Source organism: Mobula hypostoma, chromosome 1 (assembly GCF_963921235.1).
Source record: "Mobula hypostoma chromosome 1, sMobHyp1.1, whole genome shotgun sequence".
NCBI classification, from domain to species: Eukaryota; Metazoa; Chordata; class Chondrichthyes; order Myliobatiformes; family Myliobatidae; genus Mobula; species Mobula hypostoma.
Window position 1 is genome coordinate 248,783,258 of NC_086097.1, and position 17,226 is coordinate 248,800,483.

General features: G+C 47.2%; 1 protein-coding gene across 1 annotated transcript in view; it reads left to right on the forward strand.

The window, feature by feature from the left end:
• The first annotated feature begins 7,114 nt into the window (after positions 1-7,114).
• LOC134356188 (collagen alpha-1(XV) chain-like) overlaps positions 7,115-17,226 on the forward strand; it is a 342,799-nt gene continuing 332,687 nt past the window's right edge. Inside the window, exons 1-2 of the mRNA XM_063066926.1 lie at positions 7,115-7,294; positions 7,412-7,491. Coding sequence (XP_062922996.1) covers positions 7,284-7,294; positions 7,412-7,491 — 91 coding nt within the window. The 5' untranslated portion in view covers positions 7,115-7,283. The remainder of the gene's footprint in view (positions 7,295-7,411; positions 7,492-17,226) is intronic.

The following is a 17,226-nucleotide window of genomic DNA, read 5'->3' on the forward strand; positions in this document are numbered from 1 at the left end:
CATAAAAGACTTATCCATAAGATAAGAATGCGTAGAGTTGGGGGAGATGTGTTAGCAGGGATAGAGAATTGGCTAACTAATAGAAAACAGAGAGTGGGGATACAGTGGTGCCAATCAGTGATGAGCGATGTGCCACAGGGGTCGGTGCTGGGCTCGCAACTGTTCACAATATACATTAACGATCTGGAAGAGGGGACCAAGTGTAATGTATCTGAGTTTGCTGATGACACTAAATTGAGTGGAAAAGCAAATTGTGCAGAAGATACAGAGAAATATAGACAGATTAACTGAGTGGGCAAGGGTCTGGCAGATGCAGTACAATGTTGGTAAATGTGAGGTCATCCACTTTGGAAGGACAAATGGAAGAGCAGATTATTATTTAAATGGCTAAAGACTGCAGAATGCTGTTTTGCAGACGGAGTTGGGGGTGCTTGTGCATGAATCACAAAAGATTAGTTTGCAGGTGCAACAGGCTATCAAGAGGGCAAATGGGATGTTGGCTTTCATTGCTAGAGGGATTGAGTTTAAGAGCAGGGAGGATATGCTGCGACTGGAGTACTGTGTGCAGTTCTGGTCTCCTTACTTGAGGAAGGATATACTGGCTTTGGAGGCAGCGCAGAGGAGGTTCACCAGGTTCATTCCAGAGATGAGGGGGTTAGACCATGAGGAGAGATTGAGTTGCCTGGGACTGTACTCGCTGGAATTCAGAAGATTGAGAGGAGATCTTATAGAAGCATATAAAATTATGCAAGGGATAGTTATGATAGAGGCAAGAAAGTTTCTTCCACTGGTTGGTGAGACTAGAACTAGGGGACTTTTCCCATAGAGTGGTGAATCTGTGGAATTCTCTGCCCAATGAAGCAGTGGAGGCTACCTCTGTAAATATATTTAAGACAAGGTTGGATAGAATTTTGCACAGTAGGGGAATTATGGGGAAAAGGCTGGTAGGTGGAGATGAGTTCATGGCCAGATCAGCCATGATCTTACTGAATGGTGGAGCAGGCTCAACGGGCCAGATGGCTGACTCCTGCTCCTATTTCTTATCTTCTTTTGTCTGTTTTTCACACAGAGAGTGGTGGGTGTGTGGAATGCACTGCTAGCAATGGTGGTGGAGATGGATACAACAGGGTCTTTTAAGGGTCTCTTAGATTAGTACGTGTGGCTCAGAAAAATAGAGGGCTATGCAGTAGGGAAATTCTAGACAGTTTCTAGAATAGGTTACATGGATGGCACAACATTGTGGGCCGAATGGCCTGTAATGTACTGTAAAAATGGCTTTGTTTTATATTCTACATTCTACATTTGAGTGTCATACATCAAAGTTGCTGGTGAACGCAGCAGGCCAGGCAGCATCTCTAGGAAGAGGTACAGTTGACGTTTCAGGCCGAGTCCTGACGAAGGGTCTCGGCCTGAAATGTCGACTGTACCTCTTCCTAGAGATGCTGCCTGGCCTGCTGCATTCACCAGCAACTTTGATGTGTGTTGCTTGAATTTCCAGCATCTGCAGAATTCCTGTTGTCTATATTTGAGTGTGACTGTTTTCCTGAGTCTCTACCCTGACCTGCATGACTGACAGTAGTGAAAACGGAGAGGAAACTACTTACACGATGAACGAAGCTCTGAACACTGCCAGAGATGGAGGACCTTCATTGCTGCCCCAAACACCAGCAACATAACAGGCAATAAGTAAGTTAGTAAGTATTCTGTTATTGGAAGTTTCTGGGTGAGGAAATTGTGGATAGAACAATCATCCCATGACAGAGTTTTTGGCCTCTTATTTTGCAGAATAAAACATGCTTCATGCTTGAAGGACCATGATGTCACAGCTGACCTGTGCCCCCATCAGGACCACAACAAGGACAAAAACTAGATTAGGGGACGATTCCAAAGCAAGATGGGCCCCAACTGAAATGAAAGCTGGTCCAGCATAGAACTGAGAACATTACAGCACAGTACAGGTCCTTCAGCCCACAATGTTGTGCTGACCTACTCTCAGAGAGCAGATTTCCTGTGATTTTCACGCACAACAGTCTCTCGACCATGGGTTCCCAACATTTTTTTTAATGCCATGGACCCCTACCATTAACCAAGAGGTCCATGGAGTCCAGTTGGGAACCCCTGCTATCGAGGATGGTGGAACAGGAATTCATTACAAGTGATGTGCAGGAGGGCATCTCTGAATGCATAACACATCGAACCTCTAACTGGATGGTCTACAGCAGCAGGAGACGCTGGACATACACTCAATGGCCACTATATTGGGTACAAGAGGTCCCTGGTAATGTGGCCAATGAGTGTCACAAAGACGAGAAAACCTATAGATATTGGAAATCCAAGCAACACACACAAAATGCTGGAGGAACTCAGCGGGCCAGGCAGTATATACGGAAAAAAGTACAGTTGACGTTTTGGGCTGAGACCCTTCATCAGGACTGGTTAAAAAAAGATGAGAAGTTAGAGCAGGAAGGTGAGGGAGCAGAGGAAGGAGTGCAAGGTGGCAGGTGATACATGAAACCAAGACCATTCACAGCCTAAAATAGAAATGAGTTTATTATTAGTTATTAAATAAGTTTTAAAGCAGTATTTCCCAACCTTTTGCAGTCCAACGTCCCTTAAAGCACCTTCATACTTGCCAATGCACCTCTTGGGCACAATGTATTTCCCCGGCACCCCCATACTGTAAAAACATGCCTACCATATGCCAACCTGAGAAAAAAGATCCTGCTTTAAATTTTCATTTGTCTTTAAGCCGAGCTTACACGGCATCTGTGCGCTGCACAGCAGCTTCAATATCAATGTGATCCTCGAGCTTGATGGTTTTTAGCAAGAGTTGAAATATCTGGTTGAAGTTGTGGCAGTAAAAGCCTGTCTTCCTGACTCCAGTGTCTCATCTTTCTTTTGGAAGAGCCCTCTCTACTAACAGTCAGTCAGGTCTCATGCCTCAACTTACGGTGCTGCTTACTGTCCCCCCAAGAATCTTGAATGCCCTCAACAACATCTATTTCCCCTAATGCCCCCTTAGGACACATAGAAGCCCCCAATGGAAATCATTATTTTAAAATAATTGCCCCCCACCCTTCACCGTTCCCCATTCCTGTTTCCTTCTCTCACCTTATCTCCTTACCTGCACATCATCTCCCTCTGGTGCATCTCTCCTTTCACGTTCTTGCACGGTCTTCCATCCTCTCCTCTCAGATTCCCCCTACTTGAACCCTTTATCTCTTTCAGCCATCAGCTTCCCAGCTCGTCAGTTCAGCACTCCCCCTCTCCCTGTTTCACCGATCACAACGACCTCGCCCTTCTTCCTTCCCACCCCACACCTGCCTGCTCTAACCTCTCACCTTTTCTTCCAGTCCTGCTGGAGGGTCTTGGACTGAAACATCCACTGTACTCTTTCTATAGATGCTGCCTGACCTGATGAGATCCTACGGTATCTTGTATGTGATGCTTGTCCACTGAGTGAACTTTCCCAATAGTTCTGTTGGTAGTTCCTTTCAAACACTTTAAAGGTGGCCAGTACTTAAAGACAAATAGTGTGCTTTCTTTAACTCTACAGTGCTTCCTGCACACTTGACCACCAGTGTGCTGCTCCTGATGTCTTCACCATCAGGGTGCTTCCTCCTACTCTCTTGACCATAAGGGTGCTGCGTAACACAGCCTAGGCCATCAGTGTGCTGTTTACTACACTCTGACCATCAGGGTTCTGCCTCTTATAATCTAGATGATCAGTGTGCTGTCCACTACACTCTGACCATCAGGGTGCTGTCCCCTACACTCCGGACCATCAGGGTGCTTCCCCCTACACTCTGACCATCAGGGTGCTGTCCCCTACACTCCGGACCATCAGGGTGCTTCCCCCTACACTCTGACCATCAGGGTGCTGTCCCCTACACTCCGGACCATCAGGGTGCTTCCCCCTACACTCTGACCATCAGGGTGCTTCCCCCTACACTCCTGACCATCAGGGTGCTTCCCCTACACTCCAGACCATCAGGGTTCATCCCCTACACTCCTGAACATCAGGGTGCTGTCACCTACTGTCTGACCATCAGGGAGCTTCCCCCTACACACCGGACCATCAGGGTGCTGTCCACTACACTCTGACCATCAGGGTGCTGTCCCCTACACTTCGGACCATCAGGGTGCTTCCCCTACACTCTGACCATCAGGGTGCTGTCCCCTACACTCCTGACCATCAGGGTGCTGTCCCCTACACTCCTGAACATCAGGGTGCTGTCCCCTACAGTCTGACCATCAGGGTGCTTCCCCTTACACTCCTGACCATCAAGGTGCTTCCCCCTACACTCTGACCATCAGGGTGCTGTCCCCTACACTCCTGAACATCAGGGTGCTGTGCCCTACACTCTGACCATCAGGGTGCTACCCCCTACACTCCTGACCATCAGGGTGCTGTCCCCTACACTCTGACCATCAGGGTGCTGTCCCCTACACTCCGGACCATCAGGGTGCTTCCCCCTACACTCTGACCATCAGGGTGCTTCCCCCTACACTCCTGACCATCAGGGTGCTTCCCCTACACTCCAGACCATCAGGGTTCATCCCCTACACTCCTGAACATCAGGGTGCTGTCCCCTACTGTCTGACCATCAGGGAGCTTCCCCCTACACTCCGGACCATCAGGGTGCTGTCCACTACACTCTGACCATCAGGGTGCTGTCCCCTACACTCCTGACCATCAGGGTGCTTCCCCTACACTCTGAACATCAGGGTGCTGTCCCCTACACTTCGGACCATCAGGGTGCTTCCCCTACACTCTGACCATCAGGGTGCTGTCCCCTACACTCCTGACCATCAGGGTGCTGTCCCCTACACTCCTGAACATCAGGGTGCTGTCCCCTACAGTCTGACCATCAGGGTGCTTCCCCTTACACTCCTGACCATCAAGGTGCTTCCCCTACACTCTGACCATCAGGGTGCTGTCCCCTACACTCCTGACCATCAGAGTGCTGTCCCCTACACTCTGACCATCAGGGTACTGTCCCCTACACTCCTGAACATCAGGGTGCTGTCCCCTACACTCTGACCATCAGGGTGCTGTCCCCTACACTCCTGACCAGCAGGGTGCTGTCCCCTACACTCCTGAACATCAGGGTGCTGTGCCCTACACTCTGACCATCAGGGTGCTGTCCCCTACACTCTGACCATCAGGGTGCTTCCCCCTACACTCTGACCATCAGGGTGCTGTCCCCTACACTCCAGACCATCAGGGTTCATCCCCAACACTCCTGAACATCAGGGTGCTGTCCCCTGCAGTCTGACCATCAGGGTGCTGTCCCCTACACTCCAGACCATCAGGGTGCTTCCCCTACACTCTGACCATCAGGGTGCTGTCCCCTACACTCCGGACCATCAGGGTGCTTCCCCTACACTCGGACCATCAGGGTGCTTCCCCCTACACTCTGACCATCAGGGTGCTGTCCCCTACACTCCGGACCATCAGGGTGCTTCCCCTACACTCTGACCATTAGGGTGCTTCCCCTTACACTCTGACCATCAGGGTGCTTCCCCCTACACTCCTGACCATCAGGGTGCTTCCCCCTACACTCTGACCATCAGGGTGCTGTCCCCTACACTCCGGACCATCAGGGTGCTTCCCCTTACACTCTGACCATCAGGGTTCATCCCCTACACTCTGACCATCAGGGTGCTTCCCCCTACACTCTGACCATCAGGGTGCTGTCCCCTACACTCTGACCATCAGGGTGCTTCCCCCTACACTCTGACCATCAGGGTGCTGTCCCCTACACTCTGACCATCAGGATGCTTCCCCTTACACTCCTGACCATCAGGGTGCTTCCCCTACACTCCGGACCATCAGGGTGCTGTCCCCTACACTCTGACCATCAGGGTGCTGTCCCCTACACTCCAGACCATCAGGGTTCATCCTCTACCCTCCTGAACATCAGGGTGCTTTCCCCTACAGTCTGACCATCAGGGTGCTTCCCCCTACACTCTGACCATCAGGGTGCTGTCCCCTACACTCCAGACCATCAGGGTTCATCCCCTACACTCCTGACCATCAGGGTGCTGTCCCCTACACTCCGGACCATCAGGGTGCTTCCCCTACACTCGGACCATCAGGGTGCTTCCCCCTACACTCTGACCATCAGGGTGCTGTCTCCTACACTCCGGACCATCAGGGTGCTTCCCCTACACTCTGACCATCAGGGTGCTGTCCCCTACACTCCTGAACATCGGGGTGCTGTGCCCTACACTCGGACCATCAGGGTTCATCCCCCTTCACTTTCTGACCATCAGGGTGCTGCTTCCGACTCCTTTGAAATGCCCACAAGTTATTACCCCGAACTCGTATCCCCTTGGATTGTGCCTGCTCGGCTGTCCGGGCTCTGTGTCTGAGGACTCACTTTCGTTCTGAATGCTATTTGCTTTAATTGTTTGCACAATTTGTTTTTTTCCCGCTCTCTGCTCATTGGGGTTTTGTCAGTCTAGTTTATGGGTTTCTTGTTTTGTGGTTGCCGGTAAGCAGACGAATCTCAAAGTTGCATAATGTATGGATACTTCAAACTGCTGAAGCTTGGAAACCGGAGCACCCGGAGGAAATGCGCTCGGACACAAGGAGAACGCACGAACTCCTTTAGAACAGCGGCAGATGTGAATCGGGATTGCTGGTGCTGTAATAGCGTTACACTAATCCCGCTGCCTGCGGGAGCTGACTGAGCCTCTTGCGACCATCACCAGTCAGGATGCTCTCCTGTATACATTTCTACAACTCTCAAGAGTCTAGTGACATAACAAATCAAGTAGAGCCGATGTCGTGCCTTCTTCAGCATCGCCCAGGATAGATCCTCGGGGCTGTTGACACCCGGGGACCTGGAGGTGCTGCTGACCTCCCCCGCCGCTGTCAATGTTGAACGTAGATTCATTGGGTATCTGTCTTCCACTATTGCACTGGGTTTTGACTTTAGAGCAGTTTTGGTGCTCATTGTGATAAATGTTTCCAACCAGAGTTTCAGGTTAGTTTAGAGCGGGCAGAGCCTCAGACCGGGCGAAGAGGGTCAGGCTGGGAGGAGGGATCTCCCAGCTCTCCGCTATGTAAATAGGAGGATGGAGAGGGAGGGCCGGGACATCGGGAGGGGTCCTTGCCCCCGCGTACGCTGTGGCTCGGATTACAGTGGATGCGAATTGGAGGAATTGCGGCTCTCGGGCTGCAGTCTTTGTGACTCACCGCGGCGGCTGGGACGGGCTGCCCCCAGTTCCCCTTCTTTGCGGCCGTCACCGGGATCCGCTAGTGAATAGCGGTCATGGGACACAGGTAGGGTGAGAGACTCCCCTGTCCCCCCAGCCACCCTCTTTGCTCGTTTAATGCCTGTCTGTTGCTGATTTTGTTCTCCGGTTCTTCCCCCTCCCATTCCCTGTCCGGCTGCGGCAGGTTCCCCAAGACCACCCTGACCCGCCTGCTGCTGCTGCTCTGGCTGAACGGAGGGACCGCTGCCGCCCAGGAGCTGAAAGGTAAGCACGGCCGGGTGGGAGAGAGATGGGAGAGCCGGGCAGGTTTCAGCGCCTGTCCCCACAGTCACAGAAACGATCGACAATATTGCAGCTTTATAAGGCATTCGCTTTACTGTGCATGAGAGAAGCGCTTATGCATCTACAGTTAACTTTGGTGATTAGAAGTGTTTTGCTGATCGGAATGAGCGTTGACTTTATCAGCAGTTTCACTTCAGCAACGTTCCGATTTTGGATTTGTGTAAAAGGGGCGTTTGTACTTGGGAGGGGCGGGGGTTGAATGAGGACATGGAAAATATGTCTCCTTTAAATGCTTTCCTGCGGTATGTGGCAGAGAGGAGCCTCGGACCGTCCGCAGTGCATCCTCCCTCATCCTCCTCCCTCATCCTCCCCCTTTGCTCTTCTTCAATTCCCCACTCTGGCCTCCTTACCTCTTCTCCTCACCTGCCTATCGCCTCCCCCGGTGTCCCTCCTCCTTCCCTTTCTGCTATAGTCCACTCTCCTCTCCTATCAGATTCCTGCCTCTCCAGCCCTTTACCTTTCCCACCCACCTGGCTTCGCCTCTCACCTAGCTATCCTGCTTCCCCTTCTCCCCACCCTTTTTATTCTGGCCTCTCCCACCCCCCACCCTCCTTTCCAGTCCTGAGGAAACTTCTCAGACGGAAACATTACCGTCTATTCATTTTCATCGATGCTGCCCGACCTGCAGAGTTCCTTCAGCATTTTGTGTGTGTTGCTCTGGGTTGTTAACGGTTTGTGTTCACTGCTGCCCCACATCCTTGGCAAGTCACTGGTGTTAATGTTATGGAAACCAGTGGAAGCTGTTGACACACTGTGGCGCTCCGGTGGTTGGAACGCGCTTTGTGTGAGAACTTGCATCCTTGTCAATGAAAGGAAAGGGTTATTTTCGTAAAAAGAAAGGGTTAACTGTTGTGAATTGCCTCCATTCACAAAAAAAATTGAAGGAAAATTCTTATTTTTGTCTGAATTATTGATAACTTAATAATCTGAGCAGATTTGACTACCTGCAGATTCACTTTCAAAGACTCTACAACGCGTTCTCGATATTATTTCTTTATTATTTGCACTGTTTGTCATCTTTTGCACATTAGTTGTTTGTCAGTCTTCGTAGTTTTTCATTGATTCGATTGTATTTCTGTTTTACTGTGAATGTCTGCAAGAAAATGAATCTCGGGGTTGTATACAGGGACATATATGTACTTTGAACTTTAACCTTGAAGGCAAAACTTGAGGATGCTTAAGTAGGAAACTTATCCACTGCTGACCCCAGGATGAAATTATATTTACTTTGGCCTTAACTTTACAACTAGGGTGGCCCTTGCTTTAATTCCTGATTGTTTATTTAATTATTATTATTTTTGTATTTGCGCATTGATTTTTCCACATTGGTTGAGTGCCAAAGTTGCTGCGGTCTTTCATTGATACCGTTATGGTTATTATTCTATTATGGATTTACTGAGTATGCCCGCAAGAAAATGAATCTTAGGATGGTATATGGTGACATGTATGTGTTTTGATAATAAATTTACTTTGAATTGTTTTGTGAATAAGATAACTGTATGAGTTCTGAATTTTGCATTGTAATGTGATTATGCAAAATACATTAGTGGCAAAATGTGGCTTTTATGTTATCTGATCGGTACACAAGGACGTGTAATGTGCGCCTTCCTTCCACTGGCCTGCAGCTCACCCTTGGGCAAGGTGTAGCACCTGATCAGGGTCACGTGAAGCCATGGGATCAGGTGGTGGATGGTCATGTGAGCAATTGCTGCACATCTCAAGTCCAGGTTATGCAACCTCTGACGGCAGGCAGAAAATCTCCGAAGAGTTGATTATCGCTGGGGTCACCCATCTTGTAAAGATACTGCCCAGAAGAAGGCAATGGCAAACTACTTCTGTAGAAAGTTTGCCAAGAACAATCACGGTCACCATGATTGCCCAGGTCACACAACAGAGCACATGATGATGATGATGATGCAAGGACTGCCACTCAGGCTGATGGGGAGCGGTCAGTTTTTATTGCCACATTAGTGTAATTGGAGAGATTTTTCCACAAGGGAAGTCATTCATGCTCTTGTTGCCTACTATATTTTTATTTAGAGATACAGCTCGGTAACAGGCCCAATGAGCCCGTGCTACCCAATTACACTGATGTGACCAACTAACCTACCAAATGGTACGTCTTGGACTGTGGGAAGAAACAGCAGCACCCGGAGGAAACCTCAGCAGTCACAGAGAGGTCTTACAAACTCCTCACAGACAGTGATGGGAATTGGAGCTGGGTCGCTGGTGCTGTAACAGTGTTATGCTACCCACTACACTACCATGTAGGAAGAGAACGTATGACGGGTTCTGAAATTAGATCCATTCAGGGACACTGGGCATCTAGTTGGCTTCCATAGCAATGCAACAGACCTTAAGACACCACTTATTTAATTTAGTACTTAAGCTAATAATATTGTGGTAAACTATCACCCCAAACAATGAAGAGGCAAGTGAAGATGAGGCTGACTTGAGGGTCAAGGGGCGCCAGTGCGATACAAGGGTCAGAAGGTGGTACGTTCAAGGAGAAGTGGTCAGGGTGACGTTGAGGCATGTGCAAGATGCAGTTGGAGCAAAGGAGTCGGAGGAAAGTTGGAACGGAGGAGTTTTGGGGCCCGTCGATCTAAACGGGAGCGAAGTTGGATCAATCCAAGCACTGAGGCAATTTGGAAAGAAGAATGTGTGGGGATCTCATTGAAACCTACTGAATATTGAAAGTACTAGATAGGGTGGATATGAAGAAGATGTTTCCTATGTTGAGGGTATCCAGAACTAGAGGACACAGCCTCCAAATTGAGGGGTGACCCTTTAGAACAGAGGTAAGGAGGAATTTTTTTTTCGCCAGAGAGTAGTAAATCTGTGGAATGCTCTGCCACAGACTGCGGTGGAGGCCAATTCCGTGGATATATTTAAGGCAGAAGTTGATTGTTTCCTGATCTGTCGGGGCATCAAAAGATATGGTGAGAAGGCAGGTGTATGGGGTGGAGTGGAATCTGGGATCAGCCATGATGGAATGGCAGAAAATACTCGATGGGCTGAATGGCCTAATGCTGTTCCTATATCCTATGGTCTAATGGTTAGTCATGAACACTTGTTTTAGGCACTACACTGTGCTTAGACTGAACAGGTTTTAAAAATGTCAGTTTTGTGTGTTTGTGGTCAAAAAGCAGGAATTTTATAGTACTGTGGTAGTATTGATAGTGTTCTAATTTGTTCTGAATTTTGTTTAAATACTTGTTACTTATTTAAACAGTATGTTGTCTTTCTTATACTTTTAAAACTATTTCCATGAAACCAGTTAATTGGGGCAGCTGCGTAATTGGGCCAAAATGTACTGCTCCCAATGTGTCCCAATTAACCAGAATACACTATGTACATATATATTTCTTAATTGTAATTTATATATCATTTTGTAAAATTATGTATTGCAGTGTACTGCTGCTGCAAAACAACAAATTTCACAACATAGTTGTAGTGTGTGAGGGAAGAGAAGTGGGTGCAGTTACTGTTACAAGGGAGAAGGTGCTCAAAAAGCTGAAAGACCTAAAGGTACATGAGTCACCTGGACCAGATGAACTGCACCCTAGGGTTCTGAAAGAGATAGTGTTAGAGATTGTGGTGGCATTAGAAATGATCTTTCAAAAATCATTGGACTGGAAAATTGCAAATACAGGTATCACCCCACTCTTTAAGAAAGGAGGAAGGCAGAGGAAAGAAAATTTTAGACCAGGTAGCCTGACCTCAGTGGTTGGGAAGATGTTAGAGTCAATTGTTAAGGATGAGGTGATGGAGTATTTGGTGACACAGGACAAGGTAGTACAAAGTCAGCATGGTTTCCTTCAGGGAAAATCCTGCCTGATGAACCTGTTGAAATTCTTTGAGGAGATTACAAGTAGGATAGATAAAGGGGATGCAGTGGATGTTGTATATTTGGACTTTCAGAAGGCCTTTGACAAGGTGCCACATATGAGGTTGCTTACCAAGTTAAGAGCCCATGGTATTATAGGAAAGTTACTAACATGATTAGAGCATTGGCTGATTAGTAGGAGGCAGTGAGTGGGAATAAAGAGATCCTTTTCTGGTTGGTTGCCATTGACTAGTGGTGTTCGCAGGGGTTGGTGTTGGGACTACTGGTGACCTTGTTGCCATGTTTGCAGATGATACAAAGATTGGTGGAGGGGTAGGTAGTGTTGAGGAAATAGGTAGGATGCAGAAGGACATAGACAGATTAGTAGAATGGGCAAGAGAGTGGCAAGTGAAATACAATGTTGGAAAATGCATGGTCATGCACTTTGGTAGAAGAAATAAATGTGCGGACAATTTTCTAAACGAGGAGAAAATCTAGGAATCTGAGATGCAGAGGGACTTTGGAATCCTTGTGCAGAACACCCTGTAGGTTAACTTGCAGGTTGAGTCAGTGGTGAGGAAGGCAAATGCCATGTTAGCATTCATTTCAAGAGGTCTAGAATACGACCTGAGGCTTTATAAGGCATTGGTAAGGCCTCACCTTGAATATTGTGAACAGTTTTGGGCTCTTCATCTTAGAAAAAATATGCTGGCATTGGAAAGGGTCCAGAGGAGGTTCACAAGGATGATTCCAGGATTGAAAGGGTTATCATACGAGGAACATTTGATGGCTCTGGGTCTGTACTCACTGGAAGTCAGCAGGATGAGGGGGGATCTCATTGAAACCTTTCGAATGTTGAAAAGCCTGGACAGAGTAGATGTGGAAAGGATATTCCCCATGGTGGGAAAGTCTAGGAGAAGAGGGCACACCCTCAGGATAGAGGGGCGCCCTTTCAAAACAGAGATGAGGAGAAATTTCTTTAGCCAAAGGATGGTGAATTTGTGGAATTTGTTGCCACATGCAGCTGTGGAGGCCAGGTCGTTGGGTGTATTTAAGGCAGAGATTGATAGGTTCTTGATTGGACATGGCATCAAAGGTTACAGGGAGAAGGCTGGGAACTGGAGTTAAGGAGGGGGATAAAAAAGGATCAGCCATGATTGAATATCGGAACCGACTCGATGGGCCAGATGGCCTAATTCTGCTCATGTCTTATGGTCTTGTGGTCTTATATGCCAGTGGTGTTAAACCTGGTTCTGATAGTGACATAGGAGCAGAATTAGGTCATTTGGCCCATCAAGTCAAGTTCACCTTTCCATCATGGCTGATTATTTTTCCCTTTCAACTCCTTCTGTCTTCTCTCTGTGACCGTTGATGCTCTTACTAATCAGGAACCTATCAACCTCAGCTTTAAATATACCCAATGACTTGGCCCCCTCAGGCAATGAATTCCACAAATTCACCACCCTCTAGCGAAAGAAATTCCTCCTTAGCTCTGTTTGAAAGGGACTTGCGTTGTGTCCTCTGGTTCTAGACTGTCCCGCTATTCACAGTCCCCGGATGCACCCTGCATTGTGCTGACTGAGCCTGGGTTTGATTTCTCTTGGAAACAGTAGAGTTTGTCCACTCTCTCCTGTAACTGCATGGATTTCCTCCAGATGCTCCTCTTTCCTCCCACATTCCAGAGACGTACAGGCTAGGGTCAGTAACTCGAAGGCATGCTATTTTGGCGTTGGAACTGGGCTGCCTCTGACACATGTCCAACACATGTCGTTGATGCAAACAATGCATTTTACTGTATGTTTCGATGTACGTGTGAGAAAGAAAGAAACACTGGTCTTGTCAGTGTTAGTCTTTGGTTTGTCCTTTTTTTTGTGATATCACTCTGGAGGAACATTGTATCATTTCTTAATGCATGCATTTCTAAATGACAATAAACGAGGACTGAGTGTCCTCATAATCTAATCTAATCTAATCTAATCTTTAACAGAGCTGACTGCCATCACCTGTGTTTATACTGCTGTGTTCTAGAGACCTCATTTCTGTTTTCAACTCCAACCCCAATGCATGATCTCCTCTGCTGCCTTGATGAGGCCACTCTCAACATGGAAGAGAAACATCTCAAATTCCATATGTCTATCCACGGCCTTCTCTACTGTCAAGATGAAGCCACACTCAGGTTGGAGGAACAACACCTTGTATTCCGTCTGGGTAGCCTCCAACCTGATGGCATGAACATTGACTTCTCTAACTTCCGTTAATGCCCCATCTCCCCTTCGTACCCCATCACGTATTTATTTATTTTGTTTGTTTTTTTTTCTCTCTTTTTTTCTCCCTCTGTCCCTCTCACTATGACTCCTTGCCATCCTCTGAGCTCACCTCCCCTTTCTTTCTCCCTAGGCCTCCCATCCCATGATCCTCTCTGTTCTCCAGCCTTGTATCCCTTTTGCCAATCAACCTTCCAGCTCTTAGCTCCATCCCTCCCCCTCCCGTCTTCTCCTATCATTTCGGATCTCCCCTTCCCCCTCCCGCTTTCAAATCTCTTACTATCTCTTCTTTCAGTTAGTCCTGACGAAGGGTCTCAGCCCAAAACGTCGACTGTACCTCTTCTTATAGATGCTGCCTGGCCTGCTGCATTCACCAGCAATTTTTATGTGTGGCTTGAATTTCTAGCATCTGCAGATTTTCTCGTGTTTGTAAATTCCATCTGGGTAGCTTCAAATCTGATGGCATGAACATCAAGCTTTCTAACTTCTGATAGTTTCTCCCCCCCCTTCTCCTTTTTCCATTTCCCATTCTAGTTACCCTCTCACCCCTTCGCTTCTCCTCTCCTGCCAATCACTTTCCCCTGATGTCCGTCCTCCCCTTTCTCGCATGGTCCACTCTCCTCTCCTATCAGACTCCTTCTTCTTCAACTCTTTGTATCTTCCACCTATCACAGCCCGGTTTCCTACTTCATCCCACTCACCCGGTTTTGCCTATCACCTGCCAGCTTGCACTCCTTCCCCTCCCACCTCCACTCACATTCTTTTTTCTGTCTTCCGCCCTCTTTCTTTCCAGTCCTGATGGAAGATCTCAGCCCAAAATGGAGACTGTTTATTCCCATCCGTAGATGCTGCCTGACTTGTTGAGTTCCTCCAGCATTTTGTGTGCGTGTTAATCTGCAGAATCTCTTGTCTTTATTCCAGTTTGCCCGCATCATCTCTTTCCAGAATGCCCCTGTCCTGAAACTCTGCAGCTATCCTGGCTAGTTTGGTGTTGCTTGTCACAAACATCGCCGTCAGTGGGACTGCAGATCTCCTTTCCACCTTGCTACTGTTCCTCCAACCTTTAAATAGATCGCCCATTCATTGAAGCCCATTTGCTAGTCTGCCTCTCTTCCAGGCTCCCTGCTCAATGCCCAATGCTCCCAGACTCACAAGCTCCCTTTTTTTTAAGGAGCTGTTGACAGATTGTTGAACTTGCCGGTACTAATAATCAGACCGTGTGCGCTGGTAATGGTTTCTACTTGTCAGACTGTAAATGAAAGAGAAGACCGACATAATTTCAGAGAATTAGGATGCTGTCTGGATTAGAGGGCATGCCTTTTGAGGAAAGGTTGAGTGAGCTAGGGCTTTTCTCATTGGAGCGGAGGGTAAGAGGTGACTTAGTGGAGGTGTACAAGATGATAAGAGGCACAGATCGAGAGGACAACCAGAGACTTTTTCCCAGGGTGAAAGTAGCTAATATGATAAAACATATTTTAAGGTGATTGGAGGAATGTATAGGGGTGACGTCAGCGGTTTTTCACGTAGAGGGTGATAGGTGCAAGCAACACCTACCACTCCACATCCAGGGGTGATTGTAGAGGCAGATACATCAGGAACATTGAAGGGACTCTTAGATATTTGCAGTCTGCTGTGTTTTATATCTCTATTGGTGGTTTTGTTATGGAAAATATTGCAGGATTAAGGTATCAGCTATGGTTCCGTGGTAGCAGCTTGTCTGTGGATCACATGCTTGTGGGTTAAGACCCTCTGCAGGGATTCGAGCAGATTATCTACGCTAGAGTGGTGCAGAAGGGGATCAGGATAGTTGGAGGCTTCACTTTTCAGATGTACCGTTAGGCCAAAGCAACTCTGACCTTGGAGTGAGGCCAGAAAGTTCATGGTGCCACATGCATGGAAAGTCAGAAAATTCTCCTCTGTGTTCCGAGCAACAGCTGGAGAATGGTTACTGAGCTGGCTGATGTTTGTGAGACCTTGTTGAACATAAATTTAACAAGTCCCTCTCACTCACTGCTACCAAAGGAAGCCGTCTGTGTGTGGCAGTCTCTTGCTCACTGCTTGCGAGGGAAGCCACCTGTGTTCGAATGCGTGCTCGCTCTACATTCAGAGGATGATATTGAATTTCTGGGTCTGCGATTTATGGACTGTGGTTTACTTGGACCCTTACACTTTTATGTTTTTATATTCTGTGTTTTCACCTGTTCTTTCTTGCTTCCTTTTTGCAAGATTTTTTTTGCACAGGGTAGGGTGGGGGTGGGGGAGTGGGGATTGATATTCTTGTTACTGTTTGTGAGATTTGTTTTTTTTTGTGCATGGGAGGGTTGATACTTTGAACAGCTTCCATGGTTTGCTTTGTTTCATGACTATCTGGAGAAGATGAATCTCAGAGTTGTATATGACATACATACTTCGATAATAAATGTACCTTGAAATTTGATGGAGCATTTCCTACCTCACCATTTGTCTGCATGTCAAAAATAGCTCATTAATCATAGATACATTTGCTCTGGGACATTATAAATGAAGGATACTTAATTTAAAAATGAAGGATTTATCAGGATGCTGCCTGGTTTAGAGGGTCTTCATTAATTGGGGGAACTAAGTTTAAGAGTGCCTTGCATCTCCTTTGGTAGAGATACATCTCCACCCCACCACTTTGTAAAACCCTGTTTAGGCAGGGCTTCAAGAGATGACTTGCATTATTTCTCATCGAGATCCATCAACGGGGACTCCCACCACCCAGGACATGCTGTCTTCTCGCTGCTGCCATCAAGAAGAAGGTACAGGAGCCCCAGGACTCACACCACCAGATTCAGGAATAGTTATTATCCCTCAACTATCAGACTCTTGAATCAGATAGAAAAATGGAGGGTTATGTAGGGGGGAAGGGTTGGATCGTTCCCATCCTGGGTCCACATACCCCTTGGTTAATGGTAAGGGTTCATCACATAAAAGTTGGGAACCCCTGGGTTAGATTCATCTTAGAGTAGATTAGAAGGCTGGTAAATCATCATAGCCAAAGAGTCTGTACTGTTCTGTACCATTCTATGAAGGAAAGCCCTTCATCAGAACTGCATATGAAATTCAAAATTGCATATATATAAATGCAAATTGCTTCTTGTCACAGAGGAAGCCACAGTTACAAATTAACAAAGTCCTATTTCTGTTTGCTATATTTATGATTGAAATCATTTCATTGAATTGATATTCTCTCATTTATCTTCAATCACACCTTCTCACCACTTTAATTAGAGTAGCCTTTCTTTACTCAGTGGATCACTGTCCTCAGTTGAATGCATTTGCCTCCAGCATTTCAGATGACATGTGGGCTTCATATGGAAACTATTCTGTGGATTACCTTGTCGGTAGGAAATATATCCCATTATTTAATGGAACAGGCAGAGGGTTCTGACAAACACTTCAGCTACAACTGTTATCGCTGAGTTTTAAGTGAATTTGTCAGGGGGAACCCTCCACTGCAGTGAGAATTGAGTTTGTCTTCAGATTCAGACTTATTTATCACATATATTTCAAAATGTATAGTGTTGGCACGTGGCCAAGTGG